General features: G+C 41.4%; 2 protein-coding genes across 2 annotated transcripts; both read left to right on the top strand.

Annotated features, from left to right (window-relative positions):
- The first annotated feature begins 304 nt into the window (after nt 1–304).
- pnpt1 (polyribonucleotide nucleotidyltransferase 1, mitochondrial) lies at nt 305–11,700 on the top strand. The gene is made up of 28 exons (XM_071537307.1): nt 305–508; nt 779–839; nt 1,323–1,397; nt 1,659–1,764; nt 1,904–1,953; nt 2,116–2,179; nt 2,273–2,320; nt 2,576–2,689; nt 3,362–3,548; nt 4,061–4,112; nt 4,384–4,441; nt 4,865–4,961; nt 5,128–5,230; nt 5,625–5,695; nt 5,996–6,032; nt 6,133–6,199; nt 6,336–6,425; nt 6,627–6,680; nt 7,343–7,452; nt 7,969–8,040; nt 8,650–8,713; nt 8,821–8,904; nt 9,014–9,097; nt 9,447–9,553; nt 9,751–9,806; nt 10,000–10,078; nt 10,639–10,686; nt 10,800–11,700. Exons 1-28 carry the CDS (start codon nt 390–392, stop codon nt 10,953–10,955), a joined length of 2,313 nt encoding a protein of 770 aa, XP_071393408.1. The 5' UTR covers nt 305–389; the 3' UTR covers nt 10,956–11,700.
- Nucleotides 11,701–12,101: 401 nt separating this feature from the next.
- ppp4r3b (protein phosphatase 4, regulatory subunit 3B) lies at nt 12,102–23,521 on the top strand. The gene is made up of 16 exons (XM_071537309.1): nt 12,102–12,537; nt 13,185–13,240; nt 13,816–13,914; nt 14,188–14,811; nt 15,927–16,004; nt 16,596–16,712; nt 16,928–17,044; nt 17,424–17,555; nt 18,321–18,423; nt 18,531–18,572; nt 18,932–19,090; nt 19,452–19,621; nt 19,776–19,915; nt 20,424–20,572; nt 20,684–20,829; nt 22,130–23,521. Exons 1-16 carry the CDS (start codon nt 12,396–12,398, stop codon nt 22,232–22,234), a joined length of 2,379 nt encoding a protein of 792 aa, XP_071393410.1. The 5' UTR covers nt 12,102–12,395; the 3' UTR covers nt 22,235–23,521.
- Nucleotides 23,522–24,758: the final 1,237 nt, after the last annotated feature.

Here is a 24,758-nt window from a genome sequence, read left to right as displayed (position 1 = left end):
GCTGACACCTAGTGGTGAGGGTTTCAAGTTGCATGTCGTTTGCTTTGAGTGAAAATGGTCAATTCCTGTGCTACGTTTGTTGTTGAAGGTGCTTTACATTTGAGAAATATTCTCACAGACAAATTATACCACTATAATTTTGTGGCCATGACAATAAAATGTAAAACAGATAAAGCGGAATCGTTGTGGAGGATGCGGGGAAACATTTAAAGTTACACAAAAGCCTTGTCCAATCAGAAGACGCTGCTTCACGGCGTACTTCCGTACATGTGACGAACTGTCATGGAAGCCCCCATGCGCGGAGCTACTGTGTGAAGACACACTGTTCCCAGACCAAAAAAAAAACAAAAAACAAAAAACACTAGACTTTTATTTTCGTGTTGTTAGAGATGAGACATTTACTCCGACTTGGGCCTTCGCTCGCCCGCCTGCATGTCCGTCTGTGTCACGGCAGTGTGTACAGCAGCCACGCAACTGTACGGAGAGTGGGAGTGGACCTGGGGGAGAAGTGAGTTGACATTCTCAGCTTCCATTGGTTCACTGCAATTTCTCAGCAGTGTTTTTCTTTTGCAATTAGTGCGTTATTTTACGAACAAGACCGTTTTATTAATAGTAAGATTGTAGCTTTACTTGTAGTGGTTTCGATGCCAGCTGTCAAAGTTTCTATGAAAGGCTCATCATCACTAATGTAGCTGTAACACACACACAAATGGATATACTGTATGACATAAGTGTTATATCTCAGATAATGTGAGATGTTGTGGCCTTTCCCTTGTAGGAAACTGGAGATCTCTTCAGGGAGGTTTGCCAGATTTGCTGATGGATCTGCTGTAGTCCAGGTAGGAGAGGTTAAAATCCTGCCAGTGCACAAAATAATTGGTACAGTTGACTAGAAGTAGGCCTATAGTAACACTATTTATTGTTGACCAATTATAAGAACTAGAGTTTGATATCTAGTGCTAATATAAGTACTTCTAATATAAAGCTAGCTCCCACGTCCCACGAGGAGTCATTTTTGATGCTGACCTTACCTTTGATCTTCAGGTAAAGAGAGTTGTGCCGAGCCGTTGTTGTCATTCAGCAATTCAGCATTGTCAGCAATCAGACAAAAGTCATTCACACTTTATGTTTTCCTCTTGCTCAGACTACTGCAACTCTCTTTTAATCTGTCTAAATCAAGCATCTCTTCAACGTCTCCAGTTTATACAGAATGCAATCCAGTCTCAGCTGTACTGTGCTGTTTTTCATTCTTGCTGGAAAAGTCCATGTGAATTGTCATTATCTTTATGTAAACTGTACCCTTTCTTTCTCTCTCTCTGAAGCTGGGGGAAACCTCTGTGATGGTCACTGCTGTGAGCAAAACCAAGCCCTCTCCGTCTCAGTTCATGCCTCTTGTGGTACGTTCTCTGATCAACACCCCCAAGTTTTCCCCCCGTTTTTAGAATGAGCTGGTGTAGTTTATTGTGTTCGCAGGGATTTTACAGAATGCCATTCAAACAAGCTAGTCTTTAGTCATGTTATATATCTAACAGCAAGATGAAGAGTTGAACAGCTCCTGGTGCCATTTGAAGTCAACGCTGTATGATAACTTCAGTGCCAAGGTGCAGTAGGGGAACTTTTGTCTGGGCTGTCTGGTGAATGTCTGCTTTGATTGACAGGTGGACTACAGGCAGAAGGCAGCTGCTGCAGGTCGGATCCCCACTAACTACCTGAGACGAGAGCTGGGCACCACCGACAACGAGATCCTCACCAGCAGACTCATAGGTGAGCTGATAAGCGTGTAGCTTGTGATATTTGGCCCCAAAGCGGTCTTCGGTGTAGCAGGTCTTGGTACTGATGCTGTGGTGTTGATGCCGTTGTTCTGAATACTTTAACAGTCTCTCCTGTTTTCTCTGTTTCTCAGATCGGTCGATTAGACCCCTTTTCCCTTCTGGTTACTTCTATGACACTCAGGTCAGTTCGGTTTTACACTACTTTACCTTTATGCAGTAATAGATTTTCCCACTTTTTTTTTTTACCCCCTTTGGCTTTTGAGCAAAGATGAAATGTGTGTATTTCTACTTCCATCTTCTCTGTGTGTGTGTGTCTGTGTGTGTGTGTCTGTGTGTGCTGCAGATCCTGTGTAACCTGCTAGCTGTTGATGGTGTCAACGATCCAGATGTGTTGGCTATCAACGGAGGTGAGTCAAATCTCAGCCAACCATGTCATTGTGGAATCAGTATCGTTTTTTGCAGTGTTTCTTGCTAAAAAACAAACTCTTCTTTCCTTAAAGCTTCTGCTGCTCTGGCCCTGTCTGACATCCCCTGGAATGGACCCATTGGTGAGGAACACACAACAGATTTTAGGCCAATCTAGGATGAATTGATTTACTTACCTTAAACCTCAGCTTTCACATGTCTGTTCAACATCAATGACTGTTGAATAGTAGGGAAGTTGGAGTATGCTTGTTAAACTCTAGCTTGGGTCTACTGTGTGTGTGTGTGTGTGTGTGTGTGTGTGTGTGTGTGTGTGTGTGTGTGTGTGTGTGTGTGTGTGTGTGTGTGTGTGTGTGTGTGTGTGCGCGCGTGTTGTGCAGGTGCTGTGCGTGTAGGCATGGTGGATGGAGAGATGGTGATCAACCCCACAAGGGCAGAGATGGCGAACAGCACTCTCAACCTGATTGTGGCTGGAGCGCCCAGCAGTCAAGTGGGTAAGTTATCAGACACTGTAAATCTTCCAGTAGGGGCTCGGATGTTAATTTTCTTCCAACACTGAAAGACCTGCAATTACATGAAGAGTCATTTAACTGTGCATTAATGCTTACAGCATGTATGTCATATGCTATAAGCTATATATACAAACAGTTGCTAACAGTTTAGTTACTGACATTTGCTAACAAGCCAATTAGCCTAATCTATTCTCCATAGAAGAGATTAAGGCAAGCAATAATAATGTAATAACTGACAGACAATGCAATAAAATGTGTCCCTCTAATTACTTACTTATATTACATTAACAGGTTTTATTACATTTTCATCCATTTAAAGGGACATTTAATTACATTTTTACAAGTTATTATTTCATCCGTAAGTTATTACACAGCTCAACAACTAAGCTGATATCACAGCAAATAAACTGCAAATTTATTAGGTCTATGTGTTCACCATGAATGTGCCATGGGACTGTATAGAGTCTGTACTTGTGTTTTTCATCTCAGATTATGAATTGGCCTCTCTTCTCTCTGTTTTATTTATCATTGATTTTTCATCGCTGTGCAGCTAAATTAAATGAAACTAACTATACTAAACATCAGATGTAAAGAGGATAACACCATAACTGCATCATACAACACTTGTCTGTAATGTGTCTCTGTGGCTGTCAGTGATGATTGAGGCGTCGGCGGAGAACGTGCTGCAGCAGGACTTCTGCCACGCGGTGAAGGTGGGAGTCAAACACACCCAGCAGATCATACTGGCCATCCAGCAGCTGGCACGAGAGCAGAGGGTCACCAAGCGCACCCCGGTCAAGATCTTCTCTGCCCCGGCTGACATGGTGGAGCATGTGCGACAGTAAGACCGCTGAGGAAACTGTGTTTTCCATAAGTTCTTGGGTTATCAATGATGGTGACAGGTTAGGGAGATCAATGAAAAGGGATGTTCATATGCAACACAGGAACTGCTATTAATATGTTAGTGAGTTTGTTTGGAAAATCAATATGTAGTGGGTGAGTAAAAGAATGAATTAATCAATCAATCAAGTTACAGGCTAAAATAAATCTTCCAGGGCCTTTTCCTTGACTAAAATTGTCTATAAGTTAGACTAAGGCAGAAATATATTCAATATGGTTTGTAAGTACTTCATATGTGCTTCAGTTTACCTACAGCACCAGGCAGTTGGCCAGCCACATAAAGAAAAGCACTACTTGCAAGATATGCTAACTTGAACGCTCATTACATTTCTTTTCTTCGATACTGGAAGCATCAGTCCTGATTTCGCATGGTTATGTGACAAAAAAAATAGCGTTCATTATGTTTATGGATGAACATTTGTGATGGCTTGTTTTTGCTTTTCTTACATGCAGATTAGCCTCAGACAGGATATATGCTGTTTTCACTGACTACACCCATGATAAGGTAAGTCATGACCTCTGTTAACTCATATCATGACATATCATCTCCACACCTTAGCTTTCTGTTGACACCACAGCTCATGTGGTTATTTTGCAGCCATCTTAGTAAGTATTCAGTTTTCTTTTCTGTTGAGGATGCATTGTGGCATAAAAGCAGCCAGAGTCAGTGAAGTCTCATTTAGTCTGTTACGTATGGGAAAGTTTCATTTCCGAAGACAACCTTGTTTCTTTATTAATAATAATAAATTAATTAATTAATAATAATCTTTTCTCAGATTTCAAGAGATGACGCTATCAACAAAATTAGACTAGAAACGGAGGAAGACCTGAAAGGTAGGTCATACTCAATATTTATGCTGCATGAAAAGAATATTAAAACCACCATATCAATATTGAGTTGCATCCCCTTTTTGCACAATCCACTTCACAGTTTTCTCAAGGCATAAAAATCCTCCTTGATCCTATTTTCCCCCCTTCAGCTACATTTCCCCTCATGGCTAAATGGATTTATTAGGTGAAATCATTAAGAGATCATAGCTTTCACCTGGATTTATTAGATCATTGTATTTTATTCAAAAGAGCAGGTTTCTCTAATATTTGTGCATCCATTTTATAATTGTAATAAATTGGTTTCATGCAGGCAAACTAAGTTTAATCTCCTTTACTGACAAATAGTTACAGTATATTCTTCATTAGATTCCTGAGTCTGTGTGATTCCTTTCCTAAACAGTGTGCATTAATGTCTTCCACGTACAGAGAAATTCCCTCAAGCTGAGCACTTTGAGATCATTGAATCCTTCAACACTGTGTGCAAAGACATCTTCCGCAGTCTGGTGCTTAATGAGTACAGGAGGTAAGATCAATCTGTGGCTTATAGAAAGTAGATCCTCATGAAAGGATTTTGCGTCCATACAGCTGATGGAAAAATTGGGTTTTGTGTATAATCGTGTCTGTTTTCATTTGTGTGCGTGTTAATGTCTGTGTGTGTATGTGTACTGGTACCTGTGTGTGTGTATTAGGTGTGATGGGAGAGAGTTGACCGCTTTGAGGGACATCTCCTGTGATGTGGACATCTTCAAACCACTCCATGGCTCAGCTCTGTTCCAGAGAGGACAAACACAGGTAGGTCCAGTGCATGATGAAGGCCACAAACCAAACATTACTTTGAATGAAGAATTTTACAAAACAAGAATACTGTGCTCAGATCTTATTATAAGAGATTGGAGGCCATTTGTGGCTGTTTTCTGCCCTCTTTGCTATTTTGAAAGAGACTTCAATTTAGGTTTGACAGTTTACACAATGGGAGACACAATGGAAGAATTTGTAATTAGTAAGAAGTAGTAATTTAGTCATATATGCACTGCAGGGTCACAGTATTGACTAGTCTGTATTGTCTGTCCAGGCTCAATAAAATCCTTATCAACTGAAAAACACAGATTTTAGAGTGTAGTAAAAAAAGCCACAGTAGTGTTTTAAGTGATGTAGCTTCAACCTCATCTTCTCCCTTTTCCTGTAGGTGCTGTGCAGCGTCACGTTTGATTCACTGGAATCCAGTATCAAAGCGGATATCATCACCACAGCTTTGAGGTAAAGTTAGCACTCATTCACAAACACGTGAAACCACATAGTGTTTCCATTCATAGTGTTTACCGCATCAGGACAATCAGATGGTGTCAGGTTAGGCAGTCTCACTTCTCAGTTATCAGATCAGAGTACATTAAATGGCTTTCAATTATTTTCCTGTTATTTCTAAACGCTCTTGCATGCATTGTATTGTCTTATGTGGCAAACCCCACCAATCTGGCACCTACATAGACTAAAATAAAGCCTAAAAAGTATTTGAAAATACAATTTAACCCAGGTCTCCCATTAATTTTCTTGCAACAGTGGCATCAAAGACAAGAACTTCATGCTGCATTATGAAGTGAGTAAAATCCTGTTATCCTTTTCAAACTATAAGATTTATAATCCTATATCCTTTGGTTTGTGAAATGAATTTAAATGACCCTTGCCCTTAATTTCAGTTCCCTCCATATGCGACCAATGAGATTGGCAAGATGGGAGGAATAAACAGGAGAGAGCTTGGTCATGGTTTGTATTCGTTAAACTTCACGTCTCTTCAAGTTGCATTTTATATCTGCCCATGTCTTCCACCAGGACTCTTACGGACCAGGCCTGTTATGTATAATTATTGTGTGTGTGTGTGGCTGTGTGTGCTCATTCCCAGGCGCCCTGGCTGAGAAGGCTCTGAGACCGGTCATTCCTAAAGAATTCCCGTTCACCATCAGAGTCACAGCTGAGGTGCTGGAGTCAAACGGTGAGTTCCTCAGACTGGGAACGCATCGCCACAGGAAATTTGTTTATTGCCTGGTGGGATGCCTCAGACAGGAACACGGGGTTACCGTGTGTGATCTGCCTACTATGTTGTATCTCTCCTTCCTTTTCTCTTTCTTTTTTGTAATCTTTTCCTGCCTTTCTCTTGCTCTCCATCACTCCACCTCTTTTTTCTTCCTCTCAGGCTCCTCGTCGATGGCTTCAGCGTGTGGAGGCAGCCTGGCTCTGATGGATGCAGGTACTGGAATAGGGATACGGGCACCAAAATGCCCTTTCACTGCTGATACTGTTTGCAAGAACTGAAATTTAAATATTGGCTGATAAGAAATATCCCTCACATCCATTACTTTTCCTCAACTATCAGGCTTCAACTATATTATATTGTGATTTTCAAATAATCTAACACAAGAGAACAAACAGAAATGTAGGAAATTTTCAAAATGTCATTGTATTAAAATGTATTACACATTGTATTACACATTGTATTCAATAATTTTAATGATTCTGCTATCCAATACCAATATCAGTATTGGCACATCTGAACCAAACTGACTAGTCTGGCAAACAAGCATATGTGTTTAAAAATGAACAATGCAAAAATACTGTATATCCTAGTGTTTGTGTGTAGTAGTTAAACTATCCTTGCTGATAGATAGAACTATTACAGACTATAAAGTGCAAGTTAGACATATAGAGCAGAGCCAAAACAAGGTTCTACCATATAGGTTTTCTTTTTCTTCTCATTACAATCTCAGGCAACTCAAAGCAAATATATATCATCATTACAAGATGTCTAGAATCAGGTTTTGATTCAGTGTTTTTATTCACATTTAGTGAGGTGCTGCTGTGCAGAAATGTGTGAAGCTTCTGGTTGCTGAAATGTCCAAATCTGTCCCCCAGGTGTGCCCATCTCCTCTGCTGTGGCAGGAGTCGCCATCGGCCTCATCTCCACACCCAACCCAGAGAAACCTACTGAGATCCAAGACTACAGATTACTCACTGACATTTTGGTATGTACAGTAGGGCTGTAACTAACCATTATTTTCATTGTTGATTAATCTGTCGATTATTTTCTCGATTAATCGATTAGTTGTTTGGTCTATAAAATGTCAGAAAATGGTGAAAAATGTTGATCAGTGTTTCCCAAAGCCCAAGATGACGTCCTCAAATGTCTTGTTTTGTCCACAACCCAAAGATATTCAGTTTACTGTCATAGAGGAGTAAAGAAACCAGAAAATATTCACATTTAAGAAGCTGGAATCAGAGAATTTTGACTTATTTTTCTTAAAAAATTACTAAAACCGATTAATCGATTATCAAAATAGTTGGCGATTAATTTAATAGTTGACAACTAATCGATTAATCGTTGCAGCTCTAACGTACAGTTTGTACTGTGATCATGGTCAACTGTTTCTCATTATCAAACGACAGAAAGAGCAATTCCTGTCACTTAGCTGTCAAGTGGAGATGTTGAATATGAGTTGAATATTTCTTATATGAGTTGAATATATTTGTTTTCTAAACAGGGAATAGAGGATTACCTCGGAGACATGGACTTCAAATTGGCAGGAACAAACAAGGGTATCAACGCCTTACAGGTACTGTACTATGTCTGATCACCCATAGCCAGTGTTGGAAATTAAATTTTTGGCTGAACATTTGTCTCACAAATGGCTGGTAAACTAAATAAATGTACCAGCCAAGAATATTTTTTCCGGCCAAAACAATTAACATACATTTTACATAGAAATATGTCACTCTACCCCTTTTCAATGCTATTTTGTGTGTAGAATCAAGTGCTGCGTGAAACATTAAATAAACAGACAAGAGCAGAGTTTGAGTTTTAATTTTAAACTTCTTCACTCACTTATACAATGAATCCAGTTTCTAATTCATTATGAACTGTTACTGCTACCACTGTAGAGCCACTCTAACAAGCAGCCAATCAGGAGCCTGTTAAGCCATGTTAATGTTTAATGTTTGAAGAATGATTGTCTCGCTCTGAATGATTGGCTCACAGTCAGAGAGAGTGTATGGTGGCCTGTAGGGACAAAGTTTGAGAACAGGCAAAGAGAAACTGCTATTGTCTCAAAAAGTTACCGGGTGACCCTTATTGATTTATCCACGAAAGACTATTTTTCCTGTTTTTCCTATTCCATCGGTCCTTATTTCTACACAACTTCACATGACCTTTCTCTGACCTCTAGGCTGATGTGAAGATTTCAGGTTTACCCCTGAAGCTAGTCATGGAGGCTATCCAACAGGCCACAGGTAAGCCCAAAGGACAGCCAAACTTTGAACATTTTACACAGAAGAAGAAAATGTGTGTATTTAGAGTTGGTTTGATTGTCATTTGTTTCAATATGACTGTGTTCCAGTGGCAAAGAGGCAGATCTTGGGCATCATGAACAAAAGTATAACAAAACCAAGGGCAACTAGGAAGGAGAACGGACCTGTTGTTGGTAAGCTTTGTGTTTGAATGTTTATTTGAACTTGTGCATTTGAGGAAAGTGGAAAGTACGGACAGGTTGTCTTCTGTTCCAGTGTGTTTGACTTTTGTTTTCCCTGTAGAGAACGTCCGGGTGCCTGTCTCCAGGCGAGCTCGCTTCGTCGGTCCGGGGGGCTACAACCTTCGCAGGCTGCAAGCTCAAACGGGTAACATTCAAGTTCAAGTCAGTCAAAGTCCTGTACAGTTTGGGTTTATGTACCAATTAGTGCAATTTTCTCTTTATTTAAAACAAGGTGGGCTGCATTTTTATATTTACGTGGATAGTAGGAATTATTTGAGGGACACAGATTAGTGACAGACATTCAAAATGAGTATGTCCAGTACAGCATACTATTGTAAATCTCACAGTAACATGACTTCATGCACTTTGTTGATGTTTACCAGCGTGACACTAAGCAAGCATCACTTTCTTTCCTTTTTTTTTTGTCTGCCACAAAATACAAGCTCTTTGGGAGAATGTTGACATTGCAACAGATTTTGTTTTTCTTTCTTGAGGTGTGACAATAAACCAGGTGGATGAGGAGACCTTCTCTGTGTTCGCTCCGACGCCAGGAGCCATGAATGAAGCTCAGGAGTTCATCAGTGACATCTGCAAAGATGATGTGAGTCTCTGAGCTTCTGGGTTTCTGCACATTTAACAAATACCTTTCACACTTTTGAACCCAAAACCATAAAAAAATGGAAAAGACTGTGAAAGGAAATGCCTTCAATCAGTACAAGACAGTTTAATGTCTTACATTGATCTGTGTGTGTGTGTGTGTGTGTGTGTATGTGTATTCCTGTGTGTTTTCTCCTGCAGCAAGAACAGCAGCTTGAGTTTGGTGCTGTCTACACCGCCACTATCACTGAGATAAGGTAAACCGTTGCCTTGTGTCATTTACACAACCTTTATTGATTGCAGTCATTAACACTAAAGTTTAAACATACTTTCTAAGATCTAAATCCATGATCTCAGTAGTCAGACAGATAACACTCTGAAATATATAAATGAGTAAGACACTTGTAGTGTCCAAACAACTCCTAAAGTCCTCGTCTCCCTCTTCTTCAGGGACATTGGTGTGATGGTGAAACTCTATCCCAATATGAGTGCTGTCCTGCTGCACAACTCACAGCTGGACCACAAACGGGTTAGTAAATCTGCATCTGCGTGTTTTTGCGTGTCCATGTCTTCAAGTGAGTGTAAATGTGAGTGCGTGTGTTAACTGTACATGTTAGACCTTAATCAAATTGTGGTTGCCAAACATTCTCTTTTCTGCTTCAAGACAATTAAGATGGCATGAGTTAAGATATCACCGAAAACTACTACTACTACTAATACTTTGTTGATTCTGTAAAGTTTTTAGCACTAATTCTGCTGTCCCATGTGCCAAAAATCTGGCACCTTCTATGTCTTTATTTTTATTTTTATTTTATTTATGTAAAGCACTTTGAATTGCTGTTGTGCATGAAATGTGCTATATAAATAAACCTGCCTTGCCTTGCCTAACCTAAGAAAGCTAAGAAAAACCATAAAAGTTATTTGACTTGGGTCTGTTGTGTGTACATGGTGTATGAAATGGGTAAAGAACACAGAGTGCTCTTTATGTGTATTTACTGGGTACAAATTATATTGGTTCTCTGTTAATTTGGGGAAATGACTCTGAAAATCCCTGAAAACAGACATTCAATCTGTCTGTTTTTCTTTTAGATCAAACATCCGAGTGCTTTGGGTTTAGAGGTGGGACAACAGATACAGGTAAGTATCAGTAACTGTAGACAGAATTGTCAAAAGTAGCTTCTTGACCTAAAATTGTTGACCCCTTGTTTACATTCTGGACTGTTTGTCTCTGCCTGGACCTCTGCCAACAGGTCAAGTACTTTGGACGGGACCCAACAGACGGCAGAATGAGGCTTTCACGGAAGGTGCTCCAATCTCCTGCGGCAACCATTGTCAAGACGCTAAGTGAGAAACAGAGCATCACCATGGAAACAGCCAACAGCCAAGCGACCGGCACCGACTCCTGACATGCCGATCCGGTGTTAGGCCAAATTCTGGCGTTGCCACAAAAATGGATCAAGATTGAGTGGATGCTGCCATAAAACTTTGCCCTGTTAACTGTTGGCACAGCAGTGCTGTAAAGAAATCTCCCAAACCCAGAACATCAGAACTCATCACAAACAGAACCAGTGTTGTACATACAGAAGTTTGCTCTGTTGCTGTGGGTATGGACTGAACTGCAGCTCATTAAAGACAATGTCCTGCTGTCACTGTGCTGCCATGGACCTGTGCACCAACTGAGAAGTGTTCCCCCACAGTTGGAGAATAATAGGCTGGAGAAACACATTTTAATATTCTGTTGAAGTGCTGTTGTTTTTTTTAATTTCAGGATTAAAGTCTTCATTTGTTTTCAAATTGGGGTTGAATATCTTCATTTTCTGTGTACTTGCCACCTCAGTTAGCATCTTTCAGTCAGAATAACATTACAAGAGACTTCCTATTTCTTTCAATTTACACCATTATCTAGCCTCTAGCAGATTTTGCATGGCACGCACTGTTCAACCTAACAATGGTTTTGTTATAAACGTAAGTATATGACTGATATTGTACCTTGTGGTATGGCTCTAACATAATTTGCTTTCAACAAAGTGGCAATGTGTCTTTTGAGCTGTCAGGATATAGACTAAGAATGCAAAGAAAATTCTTGGAAATGTACTATTATAAGTTATATTTTTTAATATTCCATCAATGTTGTGTTTACTTTTATATGTGTATATATCTGTCAATAAAACAGTTAGTAGTTGCTTTTATAGAGTGTAATTATTCACAACTACCGTATTCCGATAAAGAAAACTTTCATATATATATCTTTGGTCTTTAACAGTTAACAGTAGCGCAATGTACAGTGGAATGACGAGTATTATGAGCCAGTTGGTTATACTGTAACAATGTGAGACAGGGGCATATACAATACCTTGAGATACAAAGACTTAACAGTCTAAAGTCCACAATTTGCATAACAAAGTATAGTTGTGTAACGCGCAACAAAACCGCAGTGGATGGTGTGCCCCCCCAACCATACTCGTCGGCATCCGTAGCCCCTCAGAGGAGACCCCGCGGCGGTTAGCGCTTGATTGACGTTGAAGAAGAAAAAGAACACAAGATCGGATTACAAGATGGCGGTCTGTGGACGTTAGCAAAGAGGCCGTCGGAGTTGTTGTGTTCTCTGTGAATTTTACTGTTTGATATTAGGCCTTCTGTGGGATTGTTAAACATTCTGAACGTAATATGTTTATGAAATAGCCGTTAACATTTTTCTTACTGCTATTGTGAACTACACTCAGACGTATGTCTGGAACATGCGGGTAGAAACAAAGTTAACAGCTCGAGGATAGGAAAACACTAGACAGGGTGAAGTGATAGCTTGTTAGCAGCTAGCTAGCCTGCTAGCTCCGACTCGGTTAACCATGTCGGACACTCGGCGGCGAGTGAAAGTATATACGCTGAATGAAGACCGGCAATGGGACGACCGGGGTACCGGGCACGTCTCGTCTACGTTTGTTGAACGGCTGAAGGGAATATCATTATTAGTTCGGGCCGAATCGGACGGTAAGTTCCCAGTTAGCCTAGCCACACTGATGTTACATTGGCTAACGTTAGCCTGCTAACGTTAACCATTGTTTTAGTCAGAATGCATTAATTGGCTAATTTGTTTACTTGTTCAAGCTGTTAGACTTGGTTTTTAATGTGTTGTGGCATCGGGAGCTAACGATTTTAACCTGTTACGGTAACTACTGGTTGCTTTGTCCTTATGCAAGAGATCACTGTTAGCTTAGCTGATTAGCGCTAGCAGGCTCGTCTGTTAGACAGCGAGTTTAGCAGGTAACAGTTAGCTAACGTTGCGTGATCTAGTTAGCTAGCATGGGGGCCTCAAAGTCTGCTCTTTACAAAACTTGCTGATTACATTACTAGATAGAAAATCGTTATGTGTTTATGTTCACATAACTCAAACTAAAGCAGGGAGATTAGGCAAGATAGTAAGACCCGGTTGTTGGAGGTTTTAAGTTTTATTTAGTTATAAACTATATTCAGCTTTTCACATTGTTTACTTGAAAGCTTTGCGCTAGGTTGACTAATAGACAATGTATTTCCTTAACAGTTAGTTGTACCGTTAGCATTCAGCAAACGGTGTTCGTCTGGTTTGTGATCAGTGACACAAGTTTGACAGTTAAGTAAACTCGGTCTTTGTCTTCTAGGCTCGCTGCTGTTGGAGTCGAAGATCAGTCCAAATACTGCATATCAGAAACAACAAGTAAGTACACAGTTTCTTTCTTGTTTCTGGAGAGGTACAGAAGGCTTGCTGATGGACACTTTTTTCATTGTCCTGGGGGAGTTTATATTCACAATACTTAAACGAACTCAGTGTTTCATATTTAGTCATTCAGCAGTGATAGCTGACCAGTCAGTGCTGGAAAATTGCAGCTACTGCTAGAAAAATGTAGACAATGGAAATTCATTATCTGGCCTCAGACCACCGGAAACAAATAATGGGCAATTACACAACTCCCCTAATCACAATACCGGCAAACCTGTGTGTCAATGACTCAAATTACTAGTAAAACTGGTCATATGAATTAAGTGAACACAAGTGAGCAATACGCCTTCACTTGCATAGCCCAGACTAAGTTAAGCTCATTCTTACATGGGTTATGCTACCAAACTAATAGATTTCCCATGCATTAAAGAGCTCATCTGTATGTGTTTGGCTATATGTGAGATGTCGTTTTGTGTGTTTGTGTATATATGTGTGTGGGTGAGTGTGCCCTGTGAATATGTTCAGGAGCATCACTTTGTTAACAGTTTGCTGTTTCTCTCTCCCTCTCGCAGGACACACTGATTGTCTGGTCAGAAGCAGAGAATTATGACTTGGCTCTAAGTTTCCAGGAAAAGGCTGGCTGTGATGAGATCTGGGAGAAGATTTGCCAGGTAAAGTAAACCCAGTTTCACTTGGTTTGTCTGTGCAGTGTTTCAAAAGATTGAGGTTTATGAAGCTCATATATTTGTAGTGTCCCATTATGGCCAAGGAATGGCAGAAAAGATTTGCTTACTGGGTAGCACAAAAATATCTAAAGTGGAACTGGTGGGTGGGTGCTGAAATTTAGTTGGTACTAACTCATCTGGCATGTAGGCAAGATGCAGTACATACTGTTCATACTGCTAGTAAAATTCTTCTTCTTGTGTGTCTTGTGTTTTCCCCAGGTGCAGGGGAAGGATCCTGCACTGGAGATCACCCAGGACCCCATCGATGAGTCGGAGGAGGAGCGCTTTGAGGAGATGCCTGAGACGAGCCACCTGGTGGAGCTCCCTGCCTGTGAGCTGAGCCGACTGGAGGAGATTGCCGATCTGGTTACCTCTGTCCTTTCCTCGCCCATCCGCAGGGAAAAACTTGCTCTGGCCCTGATGAGTGAGGGCTACATCAAGAAGCTCCTGGGGCTCTTCCAGGTATGCGAGGACCTGGACAACAGGGAAGGCCTGCACCACCTGTATGAAATTGTCCGGGGCGTCTTGTTCCTCAATAAAGCCGCCCTGTTCGAGGTGATGTTCTCTGACGACTGTATCATGGATGTGGTGGGCTGCCTGGAGTATGACCCGGCGCTGGTTCAGCCTAAACGGCATCGGGAGTTCCTTACCAAGACAGCCAAGTTTAAGGAGGTGATCCCTATCACGGACTCGGAGCTGCGGCAGAAAATCCACCAGACCTACCGGGTGCAGTACATCCAGGACATCATCCTGCCCACGCCGTCCGTCTTCGAGGAGAACTTCCTCTCCACACTCACCTCCTTCATCTTCTTCAACAAGGTGGAGATTGTCAGCATGCTGCAGGTAAGGATGCAAACCGAGTAACTTGGAACCAGAGAAGTACTTTTGCCAGCAAGTATGAACTGTTTAAGTGGCTGTCCTAAACATGTAGCCTATTTTGCCAACAGGTTTAGTTTTATTTTAACATCATTGCATCACTGTACACCTATAATATACATGTATTGTCAGATGGCTTTCTTTCCCATCGGATTTTCACTGAGTTGAACAGGTTGGTGTCTATTTCACGATGTGTTGCCAGTTTGTTTGATAAATGTAACGCAACTCATAATACAGTGTGTATGTGTGATTTACAGGCATTATTCAAGCAAACCTGGGCAAATGAACACCTGCTCAGTGTTGATGTTTTTGGTTTTTCATTCATAAAAATATGTCTGAGTAGCACAAAAGGCAGTTGGACAATAATAACACAACTTACATGTTGGCACCATCTGTAAAATGATCTGTGAACTTCCACTGTTGACTTTATGTTCTTTAGATAAATATGAAACATTATAGCATGTGGAAAATGCATTGTTTTGAGGATGAAGTGTGTTTTACTCTGCCTTGCCAATCATCAAGCCAAGTGTTGTTTACAATAGTAGGAATCTTGTTGAAATGGATCAGGGTTGTGATAATCTAGCTGTACTATTGTTGTCATCAATGAATTGCTCAACAATGCTTGTTGCTACTCTGGGGGACTTTGTTTTTTATTGATTTTTATATAAAGTGTATGAATGAAGCTGTGTAAACTGATATATTGACTCATTCTGTCAACATTTTGTTTACAGTCAAACTAAGATATTTTAAAAACTGTTTGAAAGGTTTGTCAACATGGAACTTTCTTGAAGCAATATGAATAATGATTACACCATACTGTTATTATCATGCAGACGGTGCCTTTTTAGTCCATCCACTTTATTATACACTAAATCCAATGATTGTATTTTGGTGCTGATGACAATTGACTATCTCTGAGACGTGTATTATACGTTTGCATATCTCTGTCAGGACTATAGGAACAGTTCATCGGCTTTGATTGTGCATTATGGAGCTATACCAGCAAAACTTTCATTACAGTTATTTTAGCCTCGACTAGTTTTGTGTCTTGCTTTGCTAACCCTGCTTTCCCTATGCCACAGGAGGATGAGAAGTTCCTAACAGAGGTCTTTGCACAGCTCACAGATGAAGCCACAGAGGACAGTAAAAGGAGAGAGCTTGTAAGTCAATAATGGTCATCATCTTGACGCCAACTTCCTCTTTATCCATCGTCTTGTAGCGAGCACTTTTTACATTCATTCAAACTGAAAATGAAACTGAAATTTGTCCCCTGCTGTTAAAAAAACAAATTTTTAAAAAAGCATCATCCAATCACCCAGCCCCCACCCCAATATGTAATCAGTATTTCCTTTGCATTCATTTTAGTGTCCCTCTGCACTTCTTTAGCTGTGTCCACACAACTAGAAAATTTTAAATACAGTGAAAATTCAACATTCTTATTGCTTAGCTCGCACAACAACATGATTACAATTACAATTCCAGGCTGAACAGTTGACATTTGCAGTGCTGGACAATTGACAGCAGTTGTCTCTATATCATGGTATATGTAACCAAATAAGAAGCATTCTTAATCTGCAACACCTAGTCGAACTGACCCTAAACTAAAATTAAATTATATACATCGAAATAAAAGCCATTTTGCACTTGCCTCAAGCCCTGAAACGGGGAGAGAAGGGGACCATGTTTGAGACTGAACCAGAACTGAATTTCTCCACCCAACATTAAGTTTGTGTTTCTTCTCCACTTTACAGGTGAACTTTTTCAAAGAATTCTGTGCTTTTTCACAAACGTTGCAACCACAAAACAGGGATGCTTTCTTCAAAACTCTGGCAAATCTTGGCATTCTACCTGCTCTGGAAATAGTCATGGTATGTCTTGTCTGCTGCTTCAATATGAATATCTAAATTGTTGTTAAAAAAGGCAAACTCTTCTTCTGTTTGAGATACTGATTAGTTTTTTGTTTTTGCTCATGGATGCTGAATAGTTGTGGAAAAGATTGTATGTTGTAAAATTTGCTCAACTGCACTATTCTCTTTGCTGCTGTCTCCAACTCCTATTTTGCTTCACCCTCTCTCCTGCTTAGGGAATGGATGACCTGCAGGTGAGGGCAGCAGCTACAGATATATTCTCCTACCTGGTGGAGTTCAGCCCCTCCATGGTCAGGGAGTTTGTCATGCAGGAGCCACAGCAGACAGATGACGTGAGTATCTTAACATCACTCTGAACAAGCGGTGCTTGGATATATAAAAGCCCTCCCACAGGGCTTTTATGACTCTGTGTTAAAGTGTAAAACACACAAACAAAGTAATAAACAAATGCACACACTGCCCGGCTCTTATAGAGGTACGGCTCCTAAGCAACTTGTAACTGAGGTGAAACCTAACCATCAAATTGGCTTTGTTATCATATATGTGTGTGAGTGCTTGTCTTTCTCAAGCTTTGCCCACATGATGCTGTGTGCTCTGACTGCAAGACTGATGAACTGTATGATACTGACTTTATCTTCCTGTGTGTGTGTGTGTGTGTGTGTGTGTGTGTGTGTGTGTGTGTGTGTGTGTGTGTGTTTTATCGTGTCCCAGGATGTTCTGCTGATTAATGTGGTGATCAAGCAGATGATTTGTGACTCAGACCCAGAGTTAGGAGGGGCCGTCCAGCTGATGGGCCTGCTCAGGACACTCATCGACCCGGAGAACATGCTGGCTCCCACCAATGTCAGTAGGACCAACACACACAGTCAAACACACACTTAATTGTCATTTATGTTCCTCACACACTGATTTCGAACCTACTACTACAGAGGTGGGCAACTTTTTTTGGGATGAGATCTGCTTTTCCTTGGCTAGGCCGAGGTGAGCTACCAGTCAAGCTGATTACTAGAGTTATGCAAGCATGTAATAAATATATTTCATAGTCATAATAAAGTGTAAATTCTGCCTATGTGGGACGAAATATAGCAATTTGTATTTAAATCTGAGATTATTAAAAAATTTACTTATGAAACAGCTGACAACATTTTCCCCTGGCTACTTACCCAGCTGTTGACTGACTGCATTCAAAATATTCTGAAGAATATTCTGGAGTGTGAAAGGAATTTTCGCTCCTGCTTCACCATCCGTAACATTTACTATTGAATTATAGTTATTACTCATGCAACCCTCAACACTTTGCTCTCATGCCTGTGACTCATACCTCCATTAAAAAGACCAGAGACCAGTCCACAAAAAAAAGTTAGGTGTTGCTGAGCAAAAGGGCTGGAAGTTGTCAAACTTGTAACCATGCAAGGCTCAGTATGACTGAATAACCGTTTAACTTCATGAGTGGGCTGTATGTCGCAAATTACCCCCCCCCCCCAAGATCATGCTGACTACTAGGCACACTGTGACAACTGGTAAATTGCAAACCCCAGGTTGCCCACTACAACATTACAACATTGTACACTTCTCATGGCATTTGACATGTGATTTGTCCCCTATCAGAAAACTGAGAAGACAGAGTTTCTGAGTTTCTTCTACAAGTACTGCATGCATGTCCTGACGGCCCCACTACTGGCTAACACTGCCCATGATAAGAGCTCAAAAGGTGAGCAGGGGAGATCGTTTTCATGAACCATGAGTGTTTGGGACTATCAAATTGTGAGATGTATAGAGGATATGACTGATTTTCATGTGTTTGGCCTGGCCTTTCAGATCTGCAGGAGGGCTCAACTAAGATCAACCCAGTCTGTCCAGGTACGTGTCACACAACTCATCAACCAGCTTACGTGCGCATGCTAAAACTGCATTTTAATTTTATAAAGAATCCGCACCCACCAGTGATGGGTGAAATAAAATTATGCTCACCAGCATTTGTTTAAAGTAGTTGTTAATGTTACTAGTCTGTGATCTTCTGCATCATGCTTAGAGTTTTTGCAGAATTTCCAAGTCCTAGGGTTGATTGCACACTCACTTCAAATTGTATAACAAAAATTGTATTTAGCTTGACTTTTGCTCCAAAAAAATCTGGACTTTAAGCTGTTGTCAATGTGACTTGTCCCATTCTCACCAAATTTTATGTTTTGTTAAATGAAATGTTGTGTTTGGTTGTGCAGACAACTTCCAGACAGCTCAGCTGCTGGCGTTGATCCTGGAGCTGCTGACCTTCTGTGTGGAGCATCACACCTATCACATCAAGACCTACATCATGAACAAAGACCTGCTCAGGAGAGTGCTGGTGCTCATGAACTCAAAACACACCTTTCTTGCTCTTTGTAAGTCTACACACAGACTTTGGCGTACACACACACATGCCTAGTTGATAGAATTTTACCTGTCCTTTCTGGTGGTTTGCCTTTCCTTCTCTTAGTGTGCATTCTGTGTAAGCCTATGTCGTACTTTCTGGACTGTAGTTTTTGTTCACAAGTTTGTTTGTTGTGATCAAGACAGAAGCAATGCCTAACTTTTATCCCATTCAGTGGGAAAACCCAGAAGGCCTTTTAACCATAAGAGTGCTTTGGATCTTTGTATGGGCAAATTCATAGCAAAGAGTACCTCCAGCACTGTTTTTCTTCATAGAACTAAACCCAAAAGCAGCTTTCATTCAGTCTGTTCTTGTCTTTTTTTCCCCCCAAGGTGCCCTGCGTTTCATGCGCAGGATCATAGGTCTGAAGGATGAGTACTACAACCGCTACATCATCAAAGGGAACCTGTTTGAGCCTGTCATCAATGCCCTGCTAGACAACGGCACCCGATACAACCTCCTCAACTCAGCCATCATAGAGCTCTTTGAGTTCATTAAAGTGGTAAGTAGACACACAAACCTGACCTATATTAAAAGGTTTCATTTACATAGCGTGAGACTGTCATAGACCATAGGGACTTGCAGTCCCACTGGGAACGTGGCACTGAAAGGGGATTGTTGTTTGAATCGTTTTCCACAATGCCTTCTCTTTCCAGGAGGACATTAAGTCTCTCATAGCTCACATTGTGGACAACTTCTACAAAGCACTTGAATCCATCGAGTACGTCCAGACCTTCAAGGGCCTGAAAGGCCGGTACGAGCAGGAGAAGGACAGGCAGAGTCAGAGACTCAACAGGTCAGTGGGCTGATTGGTCAGACCAGGGTCAAATCATTGAGAATGTTATGATTGCAACCATAGTATGGTGTTCCTCCGCTGACTGTAAACAATGGTAAGGTTTGATAGGTTTCCCTTCTTGTCTGATACCACCAGAGATGATGTTGCCATCTAGTGGCTGTTGTGAGCTTTGAGTTTGGATATTAACCAATAAAAACCACAACTGTAAGAAGCTTGAACTTGGGTCTTTCATTGTGCTGTAATGTAGGCAGGTAGAAAGAAGACTTGCACCATGGAGTGAGAACTTTGAGGTATTAGTTGACTGAGAATTGGTTTTGAGGGAGGAAATTCCAATTCTAGGTGTTCACACTATATTGAAATAACCAGCAACTAGTATGAAGACAAGACGTGACTCATCAGGTAAAAGTCTAAGTTTCTTGTACATGAAGGAAACCATTTGTCTATAGACGTGTCCTAATGAAAAGACCTTGGATTCCAGTGTATTAATCTGTGTTTTTGTTTTCTGTAGATATCGTCGGGATGCACGGTCGTTGGACGAGGACGAGGAGATGTGGTTCAACGATGATGAAGATGACGATGATGGAGAGGCTGTGGAGAAGAGCCGGATGGAGGACGACTTCTCCGACAGCTACGGCAAGTACATGGAGGCCAAAAAAGGTATGCCACTCTATCATTACTGACTTGAGTATTTATCTGTATTAGAGAGCCTTTCTCAGAATGCAACAGCCCCTCAAGAAGCTTTGACTTTTACATTCTCTGTTCCTGCAGGAGCCGCCAATGGAGCCAACGGTGCCAACAACAACGGGAAAGCTGCTGCAATCCCACCCGCCTCGCCACCCGTCACTCCAAACAACAACAACAGTTCAACTTCCTCAGTCAAGACAGCTGCTCTGCCCGCCACGCCAGTAGTCAAGGTATCTCTACAAATGTCGCTCTGAAGTCTAGATCAAATCCTGCCAGGATCCTAACTCACAAGACTCAGCTGTTTGCTAACATCCTTGACAGTGTGTCACAGCCATTCAACATTACCCATGTTTTAAATGCGTGTGGTTTGTTTGGAGTGTGAGATTAATGGGCTAGACCACTAAACTAGTGTACAGCAAATAGTGATGAAATAATGCATTCAGCATCAACGGTTCGTTTCAGTATCATCACAATATTTTGAACCAAATCTGAATGAAGACAATTCCTACAGCAGTGTTTCCCATACAATGTTAATATTTGAGCGACTCACCCAAGTCAATTAACAGCCCGCCAAAGAAATGCTTTGTTTTGGATTAATTTCAGGTGTCATTTTCAAACAATCAAGATTTATCCTGCCAAGTGCCGAAAGCGTGTTGGTTTATAATGACCATAATTTATTGCACCTATGATGCAGTATATCTGCACTGCTTCGAGTCGCGGTGTATGTGTGCCAAAACAAGCTGAATGGAGAGATCGTAGCCTCAATAATCAGATGGAAGTGTAATAGTCAGCCAGTGTTGCCATTAGCGTATACCTGATTGAGAGACTTAAATTCCTGAAAAAATGAGTTACTGGGCTCGCTAAATGAAACATCAATAACAACTCATCAATAGCCCCCCCCTCCTGATGCCGCCGAGTAAACTAACAACCTGTGGGAAACACTGTAGAGGTTTGTGCAAGTTAAATTTAAACCTTTAAGATCTTTTTAATGGCAGTTCAAATACAATGTAAGAGCAGATAAACTGGAAGAGAGACATGGCACACTTAAAACTTGATAGAGCGTCATCAATTACAGTCCATCTTGTCACTTCATCCACACAGCTGGTCCAGCTGGACTCAATGGATGTGTGATCACCCAAGCTAAAAGTTGCCAGCCTTGCACTGTGTAGTGTCAAACAATGCAAAAGAGAGAAGCGATTCTGTGTGTTGTTTCTTAGATATCAGACCACAGCTGAATTATAAACATTATTTCAGCTCCACAATGCATATTGTCAAAATTTTGTATCACGAAATGTCACAAACTTTTGTTAAATCCCTAGAAGCAAGGCTTATTTATTCCTGCAGCCAGCCAACCAGTCATCAGAGTACAAATGAGCGCTGATCATGTCGGACAGAGACGGCACCTGTAGAAAATAGAATGGATGATTGTAGCAACACCTTAAGCGTTTACTGTTGGCTTGTTTGTACTGTGTGTATGTAGGCATGTTTCTGTCAATCTAAATGTTTCTGTCTTCCTGTCTCCCTTGTTAGACTGGTCTGGTGGGTCTGGTGGACTATCCTGACGATGAAGACGAAGAGGAGGAAGATGAGGAGGAAGAGCAGTCTCCAAGGAAACGGCCCCGCCTGGGCTCTTAAGGCTTTTTCTCCTCTGTTCGGTCGTTGTGGACGGACATTGAGTCCCTCCCTTCCTCCCTCCTCTGGTCGTCTCATTGGTCCTTGGCCTGCTCGTGCCACCTGTCAATCACTGTCCTAGTCTCACTGAGGAGACAGACAGACAGGCTCCCACTTCACTCCCTTCCTCCTGATCTCTGCTCCTCTCTCCTCCCTCAGTGGAAAGAGATGGAGACCTTCTCTCCTCTTCTACTGGAAAGAAAGACAGATCTATCTGCTCGTTCAACCCCTCCATTACCTCTTCCTTCTACCACCCTGCTCAACAGCCTCCTCCAGGAGAGTCCGAAAGCTCCTCCTTCCCTCCTCTCCCTCTGAGGAGAGACACACAGACCCTTTGCTAACTCATCCCTCCCTCCCTCCCTCCACATGCTCTCCTTCTCTCCCTGTTCTGAACACCTTCTGAACAACCTTCTCCTCAACCACCTGGCTACTTGTGGACCAGAGAGGCTGCAACGGTAACAACAAAGTGCCAAGGCGATTCCCAATTCTGCTCTGTTGCTATAGCAACAGCAGCTAGGAAGCTGCGGCACTACATCATCCTACCCCTTGCGCGTCCTCTTTTGAACTCTCCCTTCCATCCTCCTTGAACCTAAACCAATGAGCTCCGCAGACAGAGGAGGAAGTCAGAACACAACCAGCCAGTGTATGAACTATCCAGCAAGCCAGTCAGGCTAGCAGGACTAGCCGTCATAGTTATAGAAAGCTTGACTGGCTGAACCAGTGTGTGTTGCCCTACCACAGAACTGTTCATTTTTGTTGGGAACGGAGGGATCTAGGCACCATAGATGAATTAAAGGAAAATGGTGAGAGACAAGGGAGGTAGCAAATGACAAAATGTACCAGAAAGAGAACGCAGCAGTCGATGTGAGGCTTAGTTCCAGAGGAGCAGGACTCGACCGTTGAAAGCCAGGGCGTCAGTTTGGCCGAGGCGCACACACAACACAATACACACGCTCTCACACAGGACTGCGTTAGCCAGAAATCCTGTATTTCATGACTTTGTTAAAAAGTACTGTACAGATGTTATTTTTTTTTTCTTTTTAATCATTTCCCCCGATCTGATTTTAAAAAGGGGAGAGATATACCTACCTACCTGTGTATTTTTTTGTTGTTGTTGCACAAAAAGGTGGGGTCACTGTTCACCCTTTCAATCCAATTCATTTAATTCATTGTAAAATGCAAAGAAGTTGCAAATGCTGGTTTTAAAAATAACATGTATTAAAACTGCAGTAAAGTCATTTTTGCAGCCAACCTTTTGAGGATGTCTGGAGTTTTGTGTGTATTTCAGTGGCTTTAAGAATTTAGTGGTCTCTTTACGATGCAGCCCCACGTCTTTTTTTTTATTTTTTTTTAACTGGGTCACAAACCTGAGCTGTTGGTCCATTCAGTGCACACACTACTCAGGAGTCTCAAGCCTTAGCACCTTCTCCCTAGACAGTTGTCTAGATCTGAAATAATTTGTGTTGGAGACATGGAAGCCTTGCTAGCCACGTTTTCTCTTCAAACACGCTTGTGTAGCACTGTACCAATGCTAGCTGGTGATGCAGTATCAACATCTTCTCATATCTTTATAACTGTGAATGGGGAAGGTTCTAGTGAGTGATTATGGGACTTGGGGTACCAGGGACTTGACATTTCATCCCAGTTCTTAAGGTCCAGATGATTCAGTGCCAGTGGGTCAAGGTCAGACTCATCAAGCTTATTTCCAAGGCTGAATCTGTTGCGATTTTAAGAAGTGACCCTGATTAAAAAGCTACATTTTTTTCTCTCAACCTTTCCTTGGTCTCATAGACTTGCTTGCAGATCAAGGAAGTGTTGAAAGAAAAAAAAGTTTCACAGTTTCATTGAAACTCCATGAGTGGTTGAGCTGGTTTTTATTGGGTCAGGAACACGGTTTAACCCCAAAGGAGGAGTAATGTAGCTTTTAGACTGAACAGTGCTGTTTATGTTGAACATTCCTACTGACAACAGAAGATCGACAGTGTCAGGAGGAAAAGAGGCATTTCGGGGACAGGTTAAAACTATTTTCATGCGTTGTTGCATCTTCTCCTGGTCTTGCCACAAGCACATTGAAACAGTCAGATGAAGGGAATAGAAATGCAAAAGCTGCGAGCTAGATTATGCAGCCTTTCCTCTGCAGCCTCTCACTTACCAGAGTTAAACTGCAAGGAACAGAGTAAGTGCAAGTAACACTGCCATCATTGCCAATGTGCTTTTTGGGAGTCGAGGAGTGAGAAAACAAGGTATCTGTGATTTGTAGCTCCACCTGCATTCTGCACCACAGCTGCTGTCTGTTAGTGCCACCCAACATTAACACGACTGTTAAAGAGACCACCGTTGGTTTTTGTTTTCTCTCCCATGATGAATTTGTACCAAGTGCATTTACTACCACTATCCTCCATTCGTAACATTTGTATGCATTTGTTATTTGATAAGTTTTCCAATTAAATGTGACCCTGGCATTAAACTTGTGAATCTAGCTTTATTT

Source organism: Centroberyx affinis, unplaced genomic scaffold (genome assembly GCF_046629955.1).
Source record: "Centroberyx affinis isolate AG114_WGS23_722 - 3 ecotype Tasmania unplaced genomic scaffold, CSIRO-AGI_Caff_v1 ptg003015l_1, whole genome shotgun sequence".
Lineage (NCBI taxonomy): Eukaryota > Metazoa > Chordata > Actinopteri > Beryciformes > Berycidae > Centroberyx > Centroberyx affinis.
This window is presented reverse-complemented; position numbering and strand designations above follow the sequence as displayed.

Excerpts from the sequence above, each read along its gene's own strand:
- pnpt1 (XM_071537307.1), top strand. The coding sequence starts at position 390 with ATGAGACATTTACTCCGACTTGGGCCTTCGCTCGCCCGCCTGCATGTC. Across the intron at positions 840-1,322 it reads ATGGATCTGCTGTAGTCCAG|CTGGGGGAAACCTCTGTGAT; the intron begins GTAGGAGAGGTT and ends CTCTCTCTGAAG. Across the intron at positions 1,954-2,115 it reads GTTACTTCTATGACACTCAG|ATCCTGTGTAACCTGCTAGC; the intron begins GTCAGTTCGGTT and ends TGTGTGCTGCAG.
- ppp4r3b (XM_071537309.1), top strand. The coding sequence starts at position 12,396 with ATGTCGGACACTCGGCGGCGAGTGAAAGTATATACGCTGAATGAAGAC. Across the intron at positions 13,241-13,815 it reads CTGCATATCAGAAACAACAA|GACACACTGATTGTCTGGTC; the intron begins GTAAGTACACAG and ends TCCCTCTCGCAG. Across the intron at positions 13,915-14,187 it reads TCTGGGAGAAGATTTGCCAG|GTGCAGGGGAAGGATCCTGC; the intron begins GTAAAGTAAACC and ends TGTTTTCCCCAG.